The sequence below is a fragment of the Trichomycterus rosablanca genome, chromosome 3 (assembly GCF_030014385.1).
Source record: "Trichomycterus rosablanca isolate fTriRos1 chromosome 3, fTriRos1.hap1, whole genome shotgun sequence".
Taxonomy (NCBI): Eukaryota; Metazoa; Chordata; class Actinopteri; order Siluriformes; family Trichomycteridae; genus Trichomycterus; species Trichomycterus rosablanca.
Genome location: NC_085990.1, coordinates 12,703,291 through 12,720,880, shown reverse-complemented (window position 1 = coordinate 12,720,880; position 17,590 = coordinate 12,703,291). Strand labels below are relative to the sequence as shown.

Here is a 17,590-nt window from a genome sequence, read left to right as displayed (position 1 = left end):
GAATCACGTTTTCTTTCACATCACGTGAATTGCCGGGTGCATGTGCGTCGCTTACCTGGGGAACACATGGCACCAGGATGCACAGATGGGAAGAAGGCAAGCCACCAAGATACCACACCTTCTGGGGTCTAGTGGAGTCCATGCCTCGAAAGGTCAGGGCTGTTTATTAGGAAGGTGGTCATAATGTTATGCCTGATCGGTGTATGGTCACCCTAATTTAGCTCTGTGGTGAAAAAAACTGCAGCCATTTCTTCCACTGTGTTTGATTTTGCCATTTTGAGAGAAGGAACTGCTCATTACTTGAAGTGAACATCTCTAAAACTGTCTGTGTGTCAAACTGGTTCAGCTACTGACAGCAGCAGAGGGATACATTATTCACTCATTCACTGTACTTCATACTGCTCTGTCTGTCCTTCTAATTGAGCAAAACATCCATGAAACCAGCGTTACAGGAGACATCAGGTTAAATCCCGTGATCACTGATTAATGCAAACTTGTTTAGAAATATAAATACCACCAGAGCTGACATTTCAAACTCGTCGGTTTGAAACTCAGCTCTGCCATCCGACAGACTTGGCGGCTACATGAACAACGATTGGCTGTTGTTCATACAGGGTGGGAGCTGGAGCTGGGAGCTTATAACTGATGCAATTACGACCTCTGCTGGCTAACTGATGGCGCCTGCACAAGGTCAAGGAATAATGCGTTAATCAGGGTGTGGCTCTCTCAGACATCCCAAGTCTCCCGGAAGTTCCGGGAGTCTCACGCATATACATAGCGGCTCCCTGATGCCCGCAAGTCAGATAAAATGTCACGGAATCTAGAACGAGCGGCCAAGAACTCACACACACAAACGCGCACGTAGGCGACACAGACTTTTTTCCCCGATCGCGTATTAAATCCGTTATCTGATATACAATCTAGCGCACTGTGTAAGGAACATAAATCAATTGTCTAATATACTGTCTAGTGCACTATGTAGGGAACATAAATCCGTTATCTGATCTACATTTTAGTGCACTATGTAGGGAACATAATTAATTATGTAATACACTATCTAGTGCACTATGTAAGGAACACAAATCATCATCTAGTTATACTTTCTAGTGCACTATGTAGGGAACATAAATCCGTGATCTGATATACAATCTAGTGCACTGTGTAGGGAACATGAACCAATTGTCTAATTCACTTTCTAGTGCACTACGTAGGGAACATAAATTCATATCTAAAATACTATCTAGTGCACTATGTAGGGAACATAAATCCGTTATCTGATATGATAATAGTGATGATCATCATCGGTAGAGAGGAAGTATAATGCAGTCGGGTAATTGGATATGACTAGATTGGGAGGAAAAAAAATATATATAAATACTTACCTGTATCACCCCACACTGGCAGGTATTCATCTTGCTGAATATCCATCATTATCTCCAGTCCGTTTCCTGTGCCACCTTTTAATGTTGTCAGCAAGGGGTTGCCATCTAAGCCCGAGTTAAAGGTGTAACACTTGCCATATCTAGTATAAATCTGTGGAGGAAAAAATAGGAGAAAAAATTATACTTAGTAAAAAATTATTCTGTGGTCTGATAGGGGATACTAACATGCATAAAATATTATAAAAATACTTTTTTTTTTTTATATAAAATATACTTAAATATTTTAGAGACAAAAGTTCTCACAGACAGTAACCAGAGGTAAGAATCAAAGCTGCCCACCCCTAACACCATCTATCATTCTCACTGAATCTTCTGGAAAGTTCTGTGGATCAGCATGATAATCAGCACACTCACAACCACACAGGAGTAAGTACCTTTAAAACTCACTTATACTTAAAAAATTAGTGTGTGAGTTGTTTTATTGTTAACATTACTCTAATTTGTCTAATTCTATGACAAGTTTACAAAGCTAACAGCTGAAGCTCATACAGTTTACACTGGGCTGAGCTTCATATAAATTGTACTTCAGTTAACAAAACAATTACTTTCTCCTTCTACGTGTTCTCCTAATATGAGGAGACGTTTTATTTAATAGTAATTTATACAGAACTACTTTAATAACATTGTGAACTGTATGTGGTGTTTTGAATACTGTAATGTATTCCATGTGCTCTGGATAAATATATATAGTTTATAGTAATATATACTTTGAGTCATATGAGTCATATACCATAATATTGTTTACCGTTTACATCTGTTAGCTTTAGCGAGCTTGCTGCTCACTATAGTATTGATAAATTGCAATACATGGTGTTAAGGACTTATAGAAAAACTGACTTGTGCCCATATGAATAACTAGAGATCAGAAGGTTGATGGTTCAAGCCCCACCTCTGACAAGTTGCCAATGTTGGGCTCTTGATGAAGTCTCTTCAGTCGCCGTGTATCAGTCGCCTTTGCAAGTTGCTTTGGATAAAAGCGTCTGCTAAATAAAAGTCGGCAGTATACATATAACAACTTAGATTATTAGTAGGCAGTGGTAGCTCAGCATATAATGTACTGGGCTGTTGATAAGAAGGTTGCTTGGTCAAGATCCACAACTTTCAGTAACAACTGCAATCAAACATTTGCGATTATTTGTGATTCTTACATTGCTGTGGGTAAATTCTAGCCCACTTTTTTGCAGAATTGGTTTTATTCAGCTACACCACAGTATTAACTTAACAGCAATACATAATGTTAAGAGTTTATTGAACAGCTTGTGTCCATATGAATGACTAGAGATCAGAAGGTTGCTGTTTCAAGCCCAACCTCGGACAAATTGCCAATGACGGGCTCCTGATGAAGGAGTGTATCAGTCACATTTGTAAGTTGCTTTGGATAAAAGCATCTGCTAAATGCCATAAACATGAATGAAAGTCGGCAGTATAAATATAGCAACTTAGATTATTAGTAGGCAGCGGTAGCTCAGCATATAATGTACTGGGCTGTTGATAAGAAGGTTGCTGGTTTAGGACCCACCACTTTCAGTAACAACTGCAATCAAACCTTTGCGATCATTTGTGATGAGTCTTACATTGTTGTGAGTAAATTGTAGCCCATTTTTTGCAGAATTGGTTTTATTCAGCTACACCACAGTATTAACTAAACAGCATTACATAATGTTAAGAGTTTATTGAAAAGCTTGTGCCCATATAAATGACTAGAGATCAGAAGGTTGCTGGTTTAAGCCCCACCTCGGACAAGTTGCCATTGATGGGTTCCTGAAGAAGGAGTGTATCAGTCGCCTTTGTAAGCTGCTTTGGATAAAAGCATCTGCTAAATGTCAGAAACGTGAATGAAAGTCAGTATAAATATAGCAACTTAGATTATTAGTAGGCAGCGGTAGCTCAGCATATAATGTACTGGACTGCTAATAAGAAGATTGCTGGTTTAAGACCCACCACTCTCAGTAACAACTGCAATCAAACCTTTACGATAACTTTTTGATGAGTCTTTTACATTGCTTTAAGGTCTTGCCACAGCACCCCAATTGAATTCAAGTTAGGACTTTGACTTAATTTTGTTTCTTTTGAGCCATTCAGAGATTCATGCTTTTGTGTTTGGATCATTGTCCAGATGCACTTGGGGTTAATGTTACAAACTGACGGGCCATCACTGTTCTTCATAATTTTGTGGTAGAAAAAAGAATTCATTCCCTACACCTTTGTTTCATTTTTTACTCACCACTCCACAATATAATCTAAAAAGTCTAGCACAATTGTATTAATAATAAATCAATCTGGATCCGTGGAATGACAGTAGTCATACTGTGCTCAGTAGAACACAACCTAAAGATCAAAAAGAGTTGATCCACCCACGTTTGTTCATTGTAAGAATCTTTGAGGTTGTGTCAGATCTTATCATAAATCAAAGCTGAACACGGCAGCCTGAGACAGCAGGTTTTATGAATTGAGGCCACAACAATGGCTTGCTGATTCAACTCTGACACTAATGAACTGAGCAGCAGCTATATTCACAATGCCCTGCTTTAACAGAAACCATATGAATGTTAACAGGGAGGGTCTGTGCAATACTGCCATTATTTCTGTACATTTTAAAGAAAGAATCCAATTGTGAGGCGCTTCAGTTTCTTCTTTTTTGACTTACAAAATCAATACAAGATGAATCTAAATCTTTAAGCTAAGTTGAAATCTTTTCACAGTACCACGGTGATGAAAGATAACGGGCTGTCCTCATCAGCAGATTTTCAAGGCTGTCATTTGCACACAAAAAAAAAACCTTAGAAAAACAAAGGTTGTGGAAAGTCAAAACTCAGAGTAGACTAGATCAAACATGCAGCACATTCCTTGTAGCTTATTTAATCTTTCAATTGTTTTGTGCCTTCAATATGTTTCAATGCAAATAATCCAAGCATAAGTAATCAAATTAATTCCTAAAGGAAGTAAAGGGTGTTCAGAATTTTAAAGTTGTGTTTGTGCAGCACAGAGAGACAGTGAATAAATTATTTATACATTTTCCACCTCAGCAAAACTGGCATTGTTCAAACTGAATGACAGATCAGTTTGTTTCAACCTGAAAGACTTATACACATTTTTTACAAGTAAATGTAAAAGAACTAAAAGTGTTTGCACCAAAATGTCCACAACTTACAACTGACTTTATCACAGACTGGACTGAACAATGAAGAAATCCAATTATTTATTTGCTAGTTACAACTTTCAGTTCAATTTAATTTTGTGTTTGTATGATTTGTGTAAATCCTATGTATTTAAAGTATCCTCCAGGCCACCCAAAGAGGATGGGTCCCTGTTGAGTCTGGTTCCTCTCAAGGTTTCTTCCTGTAATTTTAAGGGAGTTTTTCCTTGCCACTGTCGCCCTCAGCTTGCTCAATAGGGTTTTTTTTTTGTCTGTTGGTCCTGGATTCTGTAAAGTTGCTTTGAGACAATGTCCATTGTAAAAAGCGCTATGTAAATAAATTTGACTTGACTTGACTAAACACTCTAGATTACCAGGGTAGTGATAGCTTAGTTGTAAAGGTACTGGACTAGTAATTAGAAGGCTGCCTGTTCTTTCCCTACTACTGCCAAGTTGCCACTGCTGAGCCCCTAAGATATGTCCTTAAACCTCAATGACTTGTGTGGCCATAACTGTAATTCGCTTGGAATAAAAGTGGCTGCTAAATGCCATGAAATGTAAATTCATTAGTTGACAGACACACACTTTTCTTCATGTATCTCAGGGCTCCATCACAAGTCTTAGTCTGTAGGGTAGGGTCCAAGTCATTGCGCCAATTAAAGAAGTGCAATACAAACTTAAGTTATAGGTTAATCAAGTAGAAGTCCAGGTCAGGTCAGTTGTCAGTTGAAGTCAAAGCACAAGACGCAGTTCAAGTCAGAGTCTATACAGTGCCAAACGGAATTAGTCTCAGGTTTGTCAGGGATATTCAATTCTGAATCACGTCATATGTCAATGAAGTAGAAGGCTATGTTAAGGGATTGTTTTGGTCAGTCAAGTCATTAAATCCAGCAAAGTCAGTAAATCACAAACAGAATCAAGACATGAGTCATTTCATGTGAATCAAGATATGAGTCAAGTTCAGTCCAAAGTTAGTCAAGTGCATGTCTGAGCCAGTAACATGCAAATCCATGTTATATTTGAAGTAAAACACAAGTCTGATTTAGGTGATAGATCGAGTTGAGCCACTAGTTGGTTATTTGCCATATAAGTAAAATGCAAGTCCTAGCCTTAAACCCCTCCATACTTGTAAAGAACCAATAACCACTTTATCCTGATCACAAGCAAGGTACGTTCTTGATGGATTTAAGAAAACCTAAGTACCCAAGCAAAACCCACTAGGTAAGGTCCACATACACAACAACAAACAAAAGGTCCCTTGTACCACAAAGCTGTGCAGCATCCACACTACCCTTGTGTCACCAATAAAATAACAAGTGTTTGAATACAATAACCAAACATGCGACCAAGTGTACATACAGTAGTAAAGTTTTTATATGTGCAGTTTTCCCCTCTGAACTTGCACTCCAGGAGCATGTCCTCCAACTGGTGGCTCAGTCTGCCAATCATCTCTGTGGTATTCGGCTGAAAGTTGGGAGGTGGGCTATAGTCCGAGAAGTTCAGCAGACGCATCAGCTTCTGCCGGTGTCTGCTGTGCTTCAGCATGGCCACGCTCTGTCTGTTCACCGAGTGGTTTAGGTGCATGATGTCCATCCAGTAGCCGCTGTGGTACAGGTCTGCCTTGGTCAGGCTGGACACCCGAAAGAGATTCTGGTTGCAAAACGTGACGGCTGGAAACGTCATGTTGTTAGACCAGACCATGTAGATTTTAGTCACCGCAGGATAGGAAAGAAGGTAGAGCACACGATTCCAGGACCAGATAAAGAGCAGCACCAAGCAGATGCAAAAAGCCAGAAACCATATCAAGCGCTGGGGTTTTGTTTTGTCTGGGGAACAAATGTACTTCAGTCCATGGATCTTGGTCCTGAAAACAAATGACGAGCTGATCTTAGTAGTTCCAGCGCTCTCAATGGTGCTGCATGTTCTCTCACAGGGAGTCATTTCTGTGTTACACTCATTTTTTAATGTTTCTTGAATCGTTGTTTGTGTCACCATAATTGCACATCCCCGTGCATGCATGAATTTCAAAATGTGATGCCTGTTATTTTTTACAAGTTTTAAATGTTTAAGTTTAAGTAATTTAATAATTAAGCAACAAGATGACCCATGCTTTATGGCAGAGGTGTTGAGAAAAAAAACTCCACAAAACAGCTGCTACTCTAACCAACGCCAAGAGCGTTATGACCTCATTAAGCTTTCATAAAGATCTAATAATGGGAAAGAAAACCATACATCACCAGAAGCTAGGTCTGAAAAACCTCATAAGATGTGTTTGTGCAGTCCCAAGGTTCCAAATGCCATCTGATTATCTTCGCTGAAGTAATGAAATGAGATTTCTCGATAGACGTCCCCCACCTGCTTGCTTCTGGAGTAAGCCTTTATCTGGCTGCAGATTTGTGTTGCTTTTGCTTTTGTGTGAGGTAGCCCACCCCTCCCTGCCTGCCAGATTTTTCTGTCAATGAACTTGCAGCAGGGATATGGATCCCCATTTCTAAACATGTTTTTGTGGAGTTTAATTTATCAATTTGAGAATTTAAAACCTTTGCCTCTAAAATTGTATTGCACAAAGCCAAATGGTAAAATACATGTGTAAAGGAATGTGCATCATGTCATTTGTGGGATTTTAATGCTGTTTTTTTGGACTGAATTACAGTATTAAAACCCAATTCTTTGTCTGATAAATGTCTTTTTAGGTATAATATGGGTTTCTGAGAATATCCTAATAGAGCTGGGGCACACGTTATAGTACAAGTCTAAGTCATGTCAATGTCAATATAACAGAAAAAGAAATTGGAGACATCAGTCATGACATAGGGCAGTTGTAGCTTAGCGGTTAAGGTACTGGACTAGTAATCAAAAAGTCATTGGTTCAAGCCTCACCACTGCCAGGTTGCTGCTGTTGGGCCCTTGAGCAATGCCCTTAACCCTCCATTGCTCAGACTGTATACTGTCACAGTACTGTAAGTCGCTTTATAAATGTAAATGTACTGTACATCAGTTCATACAGTCCTGGTCAAAGTGTACAAGTCACAAGTTGGTAAAGCACAAATTCTACTCAGTAAAGTACAAGTCCAATTTATGACAAAGGCACGGTGGCTAAGTGTGTAGCACTGTCGCCTCACAGCAAGAAGGTCCTGTGTTCGATCCCCAGGTGGGGCGGTCCGGGTCCTTTCTGTGTGGAGTTTGCATGTTCTCCCCGTGTCTGTGTGGGTTTTCTCCGGGTGCTCCGGTTTCCTCCCACCGTCCAAAGACATGCAAGTGAGGTGAATTGGAGATACAAAATTGTCCATGGCTGTGTTAGATATAACCTTGTGAACTGATGAATCTTGTGTAACGAGTAACTACCGTTTTCGTCATGAATGTAACCACAAGTGTAAAACATGACGTTGAGTCAAGACATGAGTTAAGACCAAGACAAGGAAAAAGTTAGTTGGCTACAAGTTTAAGTCTAGTCATAGAGGTGTAAAACTGTAAATCAGTCAGGTACAGGTCTAAATTAACTCAATAAAGTGAAAGATCAAGGAAGTTCAGTCCAAGACAAACTTAACGAATCATGTGTCAGGCAAGGAAAAGTCAGAGTGTACTCAATCAAGTTCAGGAACGCCAGAATCAATCCGATTTCTAAACAAATCAGGAAGAGGAAAAAACTGAAAAGGATAGCAGATATTATATAAAATCTTATATAAGTATAAGAACAGATATTATATAAAATTATTCTTTAAAGAATCTAGAAATAGTGTGGCACAGTGGTCTAGTTGTAGTGTTGATGCTACACAGCTTTAGGTGGTCTGACTCCTCTTCCTTGCCCCCAGATGTGAGATTACTATGTTTCTATTATATTTTAAAAGTGCTCTAACTGTGTCTTACTGTATTTTCATCACTTACAATATCCTTAATAAACCTGTTTTATTATATCATTCTGAAAGTTGCTAATAAATAACAACAACGTAATGGTTGTTAACTCTAGAAATCACTTTTGTAATTGCTCTGCCTCAGTGGAATTTATTTGTTACACTCCAATTGATTTCTATTAAAGCTGAATATTACTGAATGTTGTCATATAAAATAAAGGGAGATTGCATTTTAAAAGCAATGTTATTACCCAGTCTGGGTTCAAGCAACAATGTCTTTTAGTTGGAATTATATTGGTAAATCAGTGAGCTCAGTTACCTTGGGGTAAATGTGACAGATTTTTGCTTCATGAAAAATTGATCAGTATTGGCTGGTGCTGAAACTGTTTCCATTGCCGGCCAGATTCATTTTTTTTTTACTATTGTCCAAGAAACGTAATGCTCCATGAAAACATGTACACTTAAACACAGTTCTTTATTATATCATTTCAAAACTACAGGCATGAATTTAAAGTTGCCCCCACCCACCTAAAGTAGCCTTTTGTATTTAAGAGTTTGTATTGTATCTGTGGGCATTCCCTTTCCTCCCAAATGTGTTCAGTGGGTTTAAGGTCATGGCTCTGTGCATGCCACTTGAGTTCCTCCAAATGAACCTCATCAAGTATGTGTGCCACCTGGCTTTGTACACAGGGGCACAAACAACAGCCTTCCCTAAAGTGTTGCAACGAAAAGGCATATCATTTATTTTATATTATTGAAACTTTGTTTGCCATATATCTGGCTAAAATCTTTACAGTTTTTTTTTTTACCCCTTTTTCTCCCACTTTAGCACATCCAATTTCTACCCATCAATCATCCTCTCACTAATGCTGGTCCCTGCTCCTGATTGGGGAGGACAAGGCTGCTCCACGCCCCCTCCGAAACATGCACAGCAATCGACATCTTATCACCTACACTTGACGAGTGCAGAGCGGTACAGCGCTGTGCACGGAGGGCCACACCCCCTACCGCACTCCTTCCCCATCTCCGTGCAGGCGCCACAAACCAGCCAGCAGAGGTCGTAATTGCACTGAGAGAGAGTCCCGATCCGGCTTTTAGTCCCCCCCCCTTATCTGAACAACAGACCAGTCGTTGTTCATGTAGCTACTCAGCCTCGGCCGGCAAGGCAGAGCCGAGATTCGATACGATGTATTCGAGATCTCAGCTCTGGTGAACAGCGTGTGCTTTACCGCTGCGCCACCTGAGCGGCCATCTTTACTGTTGTTAAGAAGAACACCTTAGATGAAACCAACCACTAAGCTACCACTGTCATGATGTTTACCCTGATGGGGGCACTGGCACTTAAAGTATCGGCAGTGACTCTGCAACAGGAAGGGTGGGTTTTCATACTCTGTATGGGTAAGGACCCTGATTGGTGGAAGAGACACGTGTGCAGAATGCAGGGGCAAGAAGAGGAGGGCTGTACACGTGTCGGAAGAGGCGTGTACAGCGACGTGCTCTCCTTGGATGCAATCTGGTATCTCTCAGCACCGGAAGACAAATTTGAGTGCGCTAAATCGAGAGGAAAATGGGGAGAAAACCCAGGACCTTCTTGCTGTAAGGCAACAGTGCTACCCACCGAGCCACCGTACCGCCCAGCCTAAAAACTAATTTTAGTTTTAACACAAAATGTTACTATATAATGATTTATAGCACCAAAACTTTTTGTTATTTTTCAGCTACAAATAATAATAATAATAATAATAATCAAAACCATACAGCCGTAAAGGTCATAAAGCCAAAAAGTTCCCCTGCAGGCTGGCTGTAAATTATGTCACCGCTGTAATGTTGCTGAAGTTCCACTGTTACTCATATTTACACAGCTAATTAACCAACTGCTCACATCCACTGCGTCTGTCTCAGTGTTCACACAATACAAATGAGAAGACAGTTATCACCAAAATGAGTCCCTAACTAACCCCCTTCTGTTGAATTCTAGCCGAGCAAAGAGATATTTTCTAACCATTTATAAGCTTCACGCCATATGGCACTTCGCAAATGAACACACACACCCTAAAGCATGTACATACAGAATTTTGACTCGGAAATGAGTTGTTGTAATAAATGTTGCTCAGTGTTTTATTTTCAGATTTATGATTTCCTGCTGCAGTTCTAACCCAAAAACAGGCAGTCGTAAAATACTTTAAGACTATACACTTAGCACTGAATCATTTGTCAGACTACCACACAACCAGTTGTATTGCTACATTCTTTGTAGCACACAGGCTGTGATTTGGGATACAGCAGAGATCACCTTGTGTGCTGTGTAAAACGTTTTTCACCTGTCATGACCAGAAATGCCATTTGAATTGTGTTAGGACATACAGTAACAGAAGCCAAATTAAGCAACAGAACTGTGTGTCTCCGCTGTAATAATGTTTGTTTGTTTTATTAGGATTTTAACATCATGTTTTACACTTTGGTTACATTCATGACAGGAACAGTAGTTACTCATTACACAAGGTTTATCAGTTCACAAGGTTATATCGAACACAGTCAGTGACAATGTAGTGTCTCCAATTCACCTTAGTTGCATGTCTTTGGACTGTGGGAGGAAACCGAAGCACCCGGAGAAAACCCACGCAGACACGGGGAGAACATGCAAACTCACCCCAGAAAGGACCCGGACCGCCCCACCTGGGCATCGAACCCAGGACCTTCTTGCTGTGAGGCGACAGTGCTACCCACTTAGCCACCGTGCCACCCTGTGATAATGAGACCATTAGTTTGGTAAAATGGGATGTTGCATTGGAGCTAAGCTATTCACTGTCAATCAATCACTCACTCACTCACTTTCTTAACCGCTTATCCAATTAGGGTCGGGGGGGGGCCTATCCCAGCAGCCTATCCCAGCTTTTTAATGAGCGCAAGGCACACAGTAACACCCTGGACGGGACACCAGTCCAGGGCAGACACACACACACCCATTCACCTATAGGGCAATTCAGTGTATCCAGTTAACCTGACTGCATGTTTTTGGACTGTGGGAGGAAACCGGAGCTCCCGGAGGAAACCCACGCAGACAAGGGAAGAACACACAAACTTCACACAGAAAGGCCTAGGACCGCCCCGCCTGTGGATCGAACCCAGGACCTTCTTGCTGTGAGGCGACAGTGCTACCCACCGAGCCACCGTGCGCTGTCATTCACAAGACAGAAACTTAAAACAATAGCAGATTACTAAAAAGTACTCTGTGAGAACTACATCAAATGGTAAGTCTAGGGCAGTTGTAGCCTAGTGGTGAAGGTGCTGGACTAGTAATCAAAAGGTTGCTGGTTACAGTACTGTAAGTCGCTTTGGATAAAAACGTCTGCTGAATGCTTAAAATGTAAATGTCACGTAGTTTTGAAACAATCACTTGTTCACTAAAGCTGTTTTGCTTTTGTGGCACATTGTTTACAAAGCCTATGCAAATTTTTTTAGCACAGTTTATAGCCAACTTTGTGAGATTTTTCTCCCAAAATCTTATTATAACATCTTGTCTGCCTTTTGTGTAAATAAAAGTAATTACAAAGAATGAACGTCATGGCAGCCTTGGTATTTTATGGATGCCTGCAAGTGTTAGATTAGATTAGATTACATTATTAAAATACAAATAACGGTCTGCTGGGTAGCAAATATACAAACTCTATTTCCAGAAAAGTTAGGACGATTTGTACAATGCAGTATAAAGAATTTGTGATTTGTTTATTCTGAGGAACCTTTGTTTATCTGACAGAAGCACAAAGTAAAGATTTCCAATGTTTTGCTAAGCAACTATGTAAGACTTTTGGGCAAAATATAGAAGAAATTATTAATATCCCAATATTTTATTGGGTGCTTTTCTGGGTCTATTTTTGAACAATATTTTAGTTGCCGTTTATCTACATCCAACAAAATAACAATTATTACCATGCTGGAGTTTATGTAGCACTTAATTACATGCACACTTTTGATTACAATTTAATTAAATACCACAAATTGGATTTGGAAACGAGCTCTTGTAAAAACTGCTTCTCAGTGTTCTCATTTCCAAATGTACAATTATTTCCTAATGTAGCCCAAACCTGAAAAAATAACAAGTGAAATAATGAAAAATGTATCATGTTGGTGTGACGACTAAATGCTGTTAGCACATTAGAGAACCCCCTGCAGCAGAAAGCAGAGACGGATTTATTAATGGAATATTAACGACCACATATTAACAACTTTGATAAATAGACCAGGCAGCCACAGGAAACATAATAGTGTGATATTTAATGCTTCAGTCGTTTAAAGCTGTTTTTAATCTATTTCACACTTCACGTTTTCCTGATTTAAAAAATCCAAAAACAATAAATTATAAAAACTTTACCACAAATCAGTGTCTTTTCTACAAATTGACCATAAACAAGTCCATTATAGAGGCATTCCAATACAATCTCCCATGCAATTGCATTCTTCTATAGTAATATAGTGTGTATAGAATTTACTGAATGTTACTCATTTACATATTCATCTACAGCAGGACTTTCAACATAAATCGTGGCTAACGTTAAGTCAAACTAGTTTTTTAATTCATGGCCAAAAGTATATAAGTGTTTAAGAGGTTTTTTTTTAGATATTTTATTCACACTTATTGCTAACAGATATACAGGTATATAACAACAGGTGTATAACTTTGTGCCAAGCATTTAGGGGGCACGGTGGCTCAGTGGGTAGCACTGTCGCCTCACAGCAAGAAGGTCCTGGGTTCGATCCCCAGGTGGGGCGGTCCAGGTCCTTTCTGTGTGGAGTTTGCTATTTCTCCCCGTGTCTGCGTGGGTTTCCTCCGGGAGCTCCGGTTTCCTCCCACAGTCCAAAGACGTGCAAGTGAGGTGAATTGGAGATACAAAACTGATAAATCTTGTGTAATGAGTAACTACTGAGTAACTAATGTAACCAAAGTGTAAAACATGATGTTAAAATCCCAATAAAACAAACAAACATTTAGGGAATGCCCTTTCCTGATCTGTAAATAAACACATGGTTTGACAAGTTTGGTATAAAGGAATTCCAGTGGCCTGCACGGAGGCTTGACCTACTGAACACCTTTTGGATGAACAGAAATGTCAGTTAACAGCCAGTCCTTCTCCTCCTATGTCAGTGCATGACTTCACAAATCCAAGTTTGCCAAATTCCCAGGAAAGTCTTTTCAGAGTAGTCCAGGCTTTGATATTTGCAAAGGATTAAATGCAACTACACGTTTACGGCTATAGAAGACTTTACATTAAAATAAGATATTTAATTGTTTGATTGTTTTCCTAAGGTTAAATGCTAAACAAAGACATTTAAGGGATTGTATAAGTAGGATAAACCTTTTTGTCTTTAAAAAACTTTGAATAACTTACTTAATAACTTAATAGCACAGACAGTTCCTTAAGGCCTTTTAATTTTGTAGCATGGCTTCCTATTTTTCTTGTTAGTAATAGTTGTTGTTTTAAGCTGGTGACCCTTAGTTTGACTTCACCCATTAGAATTTTTTTTTCTACATAAAAAAGTCTCAAAATGTTCCATACAGACCTTTGAAGCAGTTCAACGAATTCCACATGCCTTGCAATGGAATGACATTTAAAACCAGACCTAAGTAATTTCAGGTTTCAAGATAGACTGTTTAATTGTTTTTAAGTGCAAAGCACATAAAACAGTGGACCAAGGTTAAGAAGAAAACATATACTGTCATCTAATGCTAAAAGGAAATTTGTCTGGATGGTCAGATACAAACCTAAAACAACCAAAATGTTTTTGGGCTGCTGGAACATGGTTAATTCAACATTCAAGCAAACTTTACGACACAATGGTCATAGAACTTGCATAGTTTGTATAAAAATCAGAAGGGGTCCAGTTCAAGCCCCACCATCACCAAGATGCCACGGTTGGCCCTCCTGAGCAAGACCCTTAACCCTCACTTGCTTGAATTGAATTCAGTGTTAATTGTAAATTACTTTGGATAAAAGCATCAGCTAAATACTGTAAATGTAAGCATGATGATTGTAGCATTGTGCTTTGTGACCGTTTTGCTACCAGTGGAACTGAAGCACTGCAGACAGAATAATGACTCAAATCAGGCTGAATTTGAGCCTTTGCTGTAGTCTGTCCAGTTATGATCAGAGTTATGATCTTTACCAATTATGACAAGTAGAACAGACAAATGTTGCCATAGAAGCTTATTATGTGTATTTTGGTCATGCTTCCCATTGAAGACTCTGCCCCTGTGGACTTCAAATTCTCAGTTCATTCTTTAGAATCTATAAACATAACCAAAATACTGCTGAGAGTTACATGTACCCTGCAACCTTTTACTCCACCAATCCAGTCACGCTTCCTTTTTTTCACTATTACCTGATTGCTGATGGTTTTCACCTGGTTCCATTTAACATTTCTATCTATATAAGCGTATTCAGTACAACATTTTAGTGCTCACATTAAAGGCACGTCATGGTCTGGCCCCCTTGAATCTGGCTAATCTTGTACACTGCTATGTCCCTTCTCGTAGGTTAAGGTCGTCGGATGATGGCCTCCTGCTCCTAGGTTTAGTCCACAAAGTTGAATCAGTTCATCTGGACACAAGTTTGTTGTAGCGATATGTTTTGCTGTAGTGTCTGTGGGGATGCTGTTCGACCGGTGGTGCAGCGTCCTGATGACTCCTAGTTTGTGCTCCAATGGATGATGGTAGTCAAACCTTAAGTACTGGTCCGTGTGTGTCGGTTTGCGGTACACATTTACTTTCAAACTTCCCCCATCTTGAATAGCAATTTCACAGCCTAAGAAGGTTAAACTGTTGTTGCTTGCATCCTCCCTTGTAAACTTAATGTGTTTGTCCACTTGATGTGGTCCGTAAAATGTGGTACTTCCTCTGATTTTATTTTAACCCAGATGTCGTCCACATATCTGAACCAATGACTCAGTGGTGTCCCTGAGTAGGACCTTAGTGCCTTCTGTTCCACTTTCTCCATGTACAGGTTTGCAACAATAGGTGAGACTGGGGACCCCATAGCACACCCATGTTTCTGTTTGTAGAACTGTCCTCTGTACGAGAAATAGGTGGACTGAAGACACAGTTCTAAGAGTGTGCTCTAGGAGCTATACCCCAATCATGTGTGAAAGGCACACATGGTCATTGTAATTAATGGTCATTGTGATTTGCATATGGACCTGATCATTGGATCCATTGTTATGCAATGGGCGGTGATTGGTCGTTATGCAAATCGGCTGCATATAAGGTTGGGGTATTCACCACCAGCTCAGACTGAAGAAGTCACTTGGATGAGTGGCGAAACATATCTCTACAACATACTTGTGATCTTGTTTGTGATTATGATTTCTATGTAAAGCGTCCCTGGGTACTGTGACAGGTGCTATATTAGTTGAATTTATTATTATTATTATTATTATTATATACTCTGTTTCTTGGTCTGTTTCTTTAGTTAGTATTGCTTGTATGATCTTGAACTGAGTGTTTGCCTGTTCCTGACATTTGCCTAGGAGTATTTTGAGTTTTTGACTTTGGATTTTTTTTGTTCATGGCTAGTGATTTCTAATGTGATTCTGGTTAGTCTATATTTGTAATGCTAGGGTCTAAACCCTTTTAACATACATTAGCTGTTGGCTAACAAGTGATTTTTTTTGATATGTGTGATATGTATGTAAACCTACATTCTAATTACTGAGTGTTCCAGTCATTCAGTCACAGAAAAGAGTTGCAGAAATCAATACAATCCTAAAACTCCAACAACACCAGTGCATTTAACCATTTGACTTCAATGGCTGGCTTATAACAAATAACCCCAATCCAGTTAGCAGTAGTTATACAGGCAGTAATGGCTTGTTTGTAAAAGTTGGCCAGGCTGACTGATCAAATCAAAACTCAAATCAAAAATGGTTTGAGTCTATGTCACTCAAACAATTCCTACAATTGCAGTGAGTGGAAAACTCCAAACAATAATATAAATGGGCTACACCAGATGTCCGCCAAGAATCTGAGATAACATTGGCCAAAACCACACAAAATCTGGACACTTAGTGACTGGAAAAAAGTTGACTAATCTGATTAATCTTAATTTCTGCTGTGGCATGCCAGTGGTAGCATCACAATTGGGCTTAAACCATATGCTCTTGCTTGATTGAATTGAAACCTGATGGTTTTTTTGCTGTTGGAGCAGCCACCTTAAGATTTCATGTGTTGTGCATTCTGGGATACTTTATTGCAGTCCTGCCCTTCTTTACTGCAGCTATGAAAGGCAGCTATGCCTAGTGCTAGTAGACTTTACACTGATCAGCCATAACATTAAAACCACCTCCTTGTTTCTACACATATTGTCCATTTTATCAGCTCCACTTACCATATAGAAGCACTTTGTAGTTCTACAATTACTGACTGTAGTCCATCTGTTTCTCTGCATGCTTTGTTAGCCCCCTTTTATGCTGTTCTTCAATGGTCAGAACTCTCCCACGACCACTACAGAGTAGATATTATTTGGGTGGTGGATCATTCTCAGCAGTGGGGTAACTAGGAGCTCATGGGCCCCAAATTTTGGGCCCCCTCAACAAATGTTTAAGCATGTTTTATTCCATATATATATCAGTGTTTGCTATATATTTCCTTGCTGGCTTGCCACAATACATTCATAATACGTGCAGCCAATGGGGGGGCAGTAAGGTGGTTGAGTTCATGTCGTGGAGGGCCCCCCTCTGCCATGGGCCCCAGTGCACCTGCCCCCCATGCCCCCCCTGTAGTTACGCCACTGATTCTCAGCACTGCAGTGACACTGACATGGTGGTGGTGTGTTAGTGTGTGTTGTGCTGGTATGAGTGGATCAGACACAGTAATGCTGATGGAGTTTTTAAACACCTCACTGTCACTGCTGGACTGAGAATAGTCAACCAACCAAAAATATCCAGCCAACAGCGCCCCGTAGGCAGCGTACTGTGACCTTTGATAAAGGTCTAGAAGATGACCAACTCAAACAGCAGCAATAGATGAGCAATCGTCTCTGACTTTACATCTACAAGGTGGACCAAGGTAGGAGTGTCTAATAGAGTGGACAGTGAGTGGACACAGTATTTAAAAACTCCAGCAGCGCTGCTGTGTCTGATCCACTCACACTAGCACAACACACACTAAC

At 39.8% G+C, this 17,590-nt stretch overlaps 1 protein-coding gene across 1 annotated transcript in view; it reads right to left on the bottom strand.

Annotated features, from left to right (window-relative positions):
• asic1c (acid-sensing (proton-gated) ion channel 1c) overlaps nucleotides 1–17,590 on the bottom strand; it is a 137,347-nt gene that overhangs the window by 28,057 nt on the left and 91,700 nt on the right. Inside the window, exon 2 of the mRNA XM_062991851.1 lies at nucleotides 1,383–1,533. Within this exon, the coding sequence (XP_062847921.1) occupies nucleotides 1,383–1,533 (151 nt within the window). The remainder of the gene's footprint in view (nucleotides 1–1,382; nucleotides 1,534–17,590) is intronic.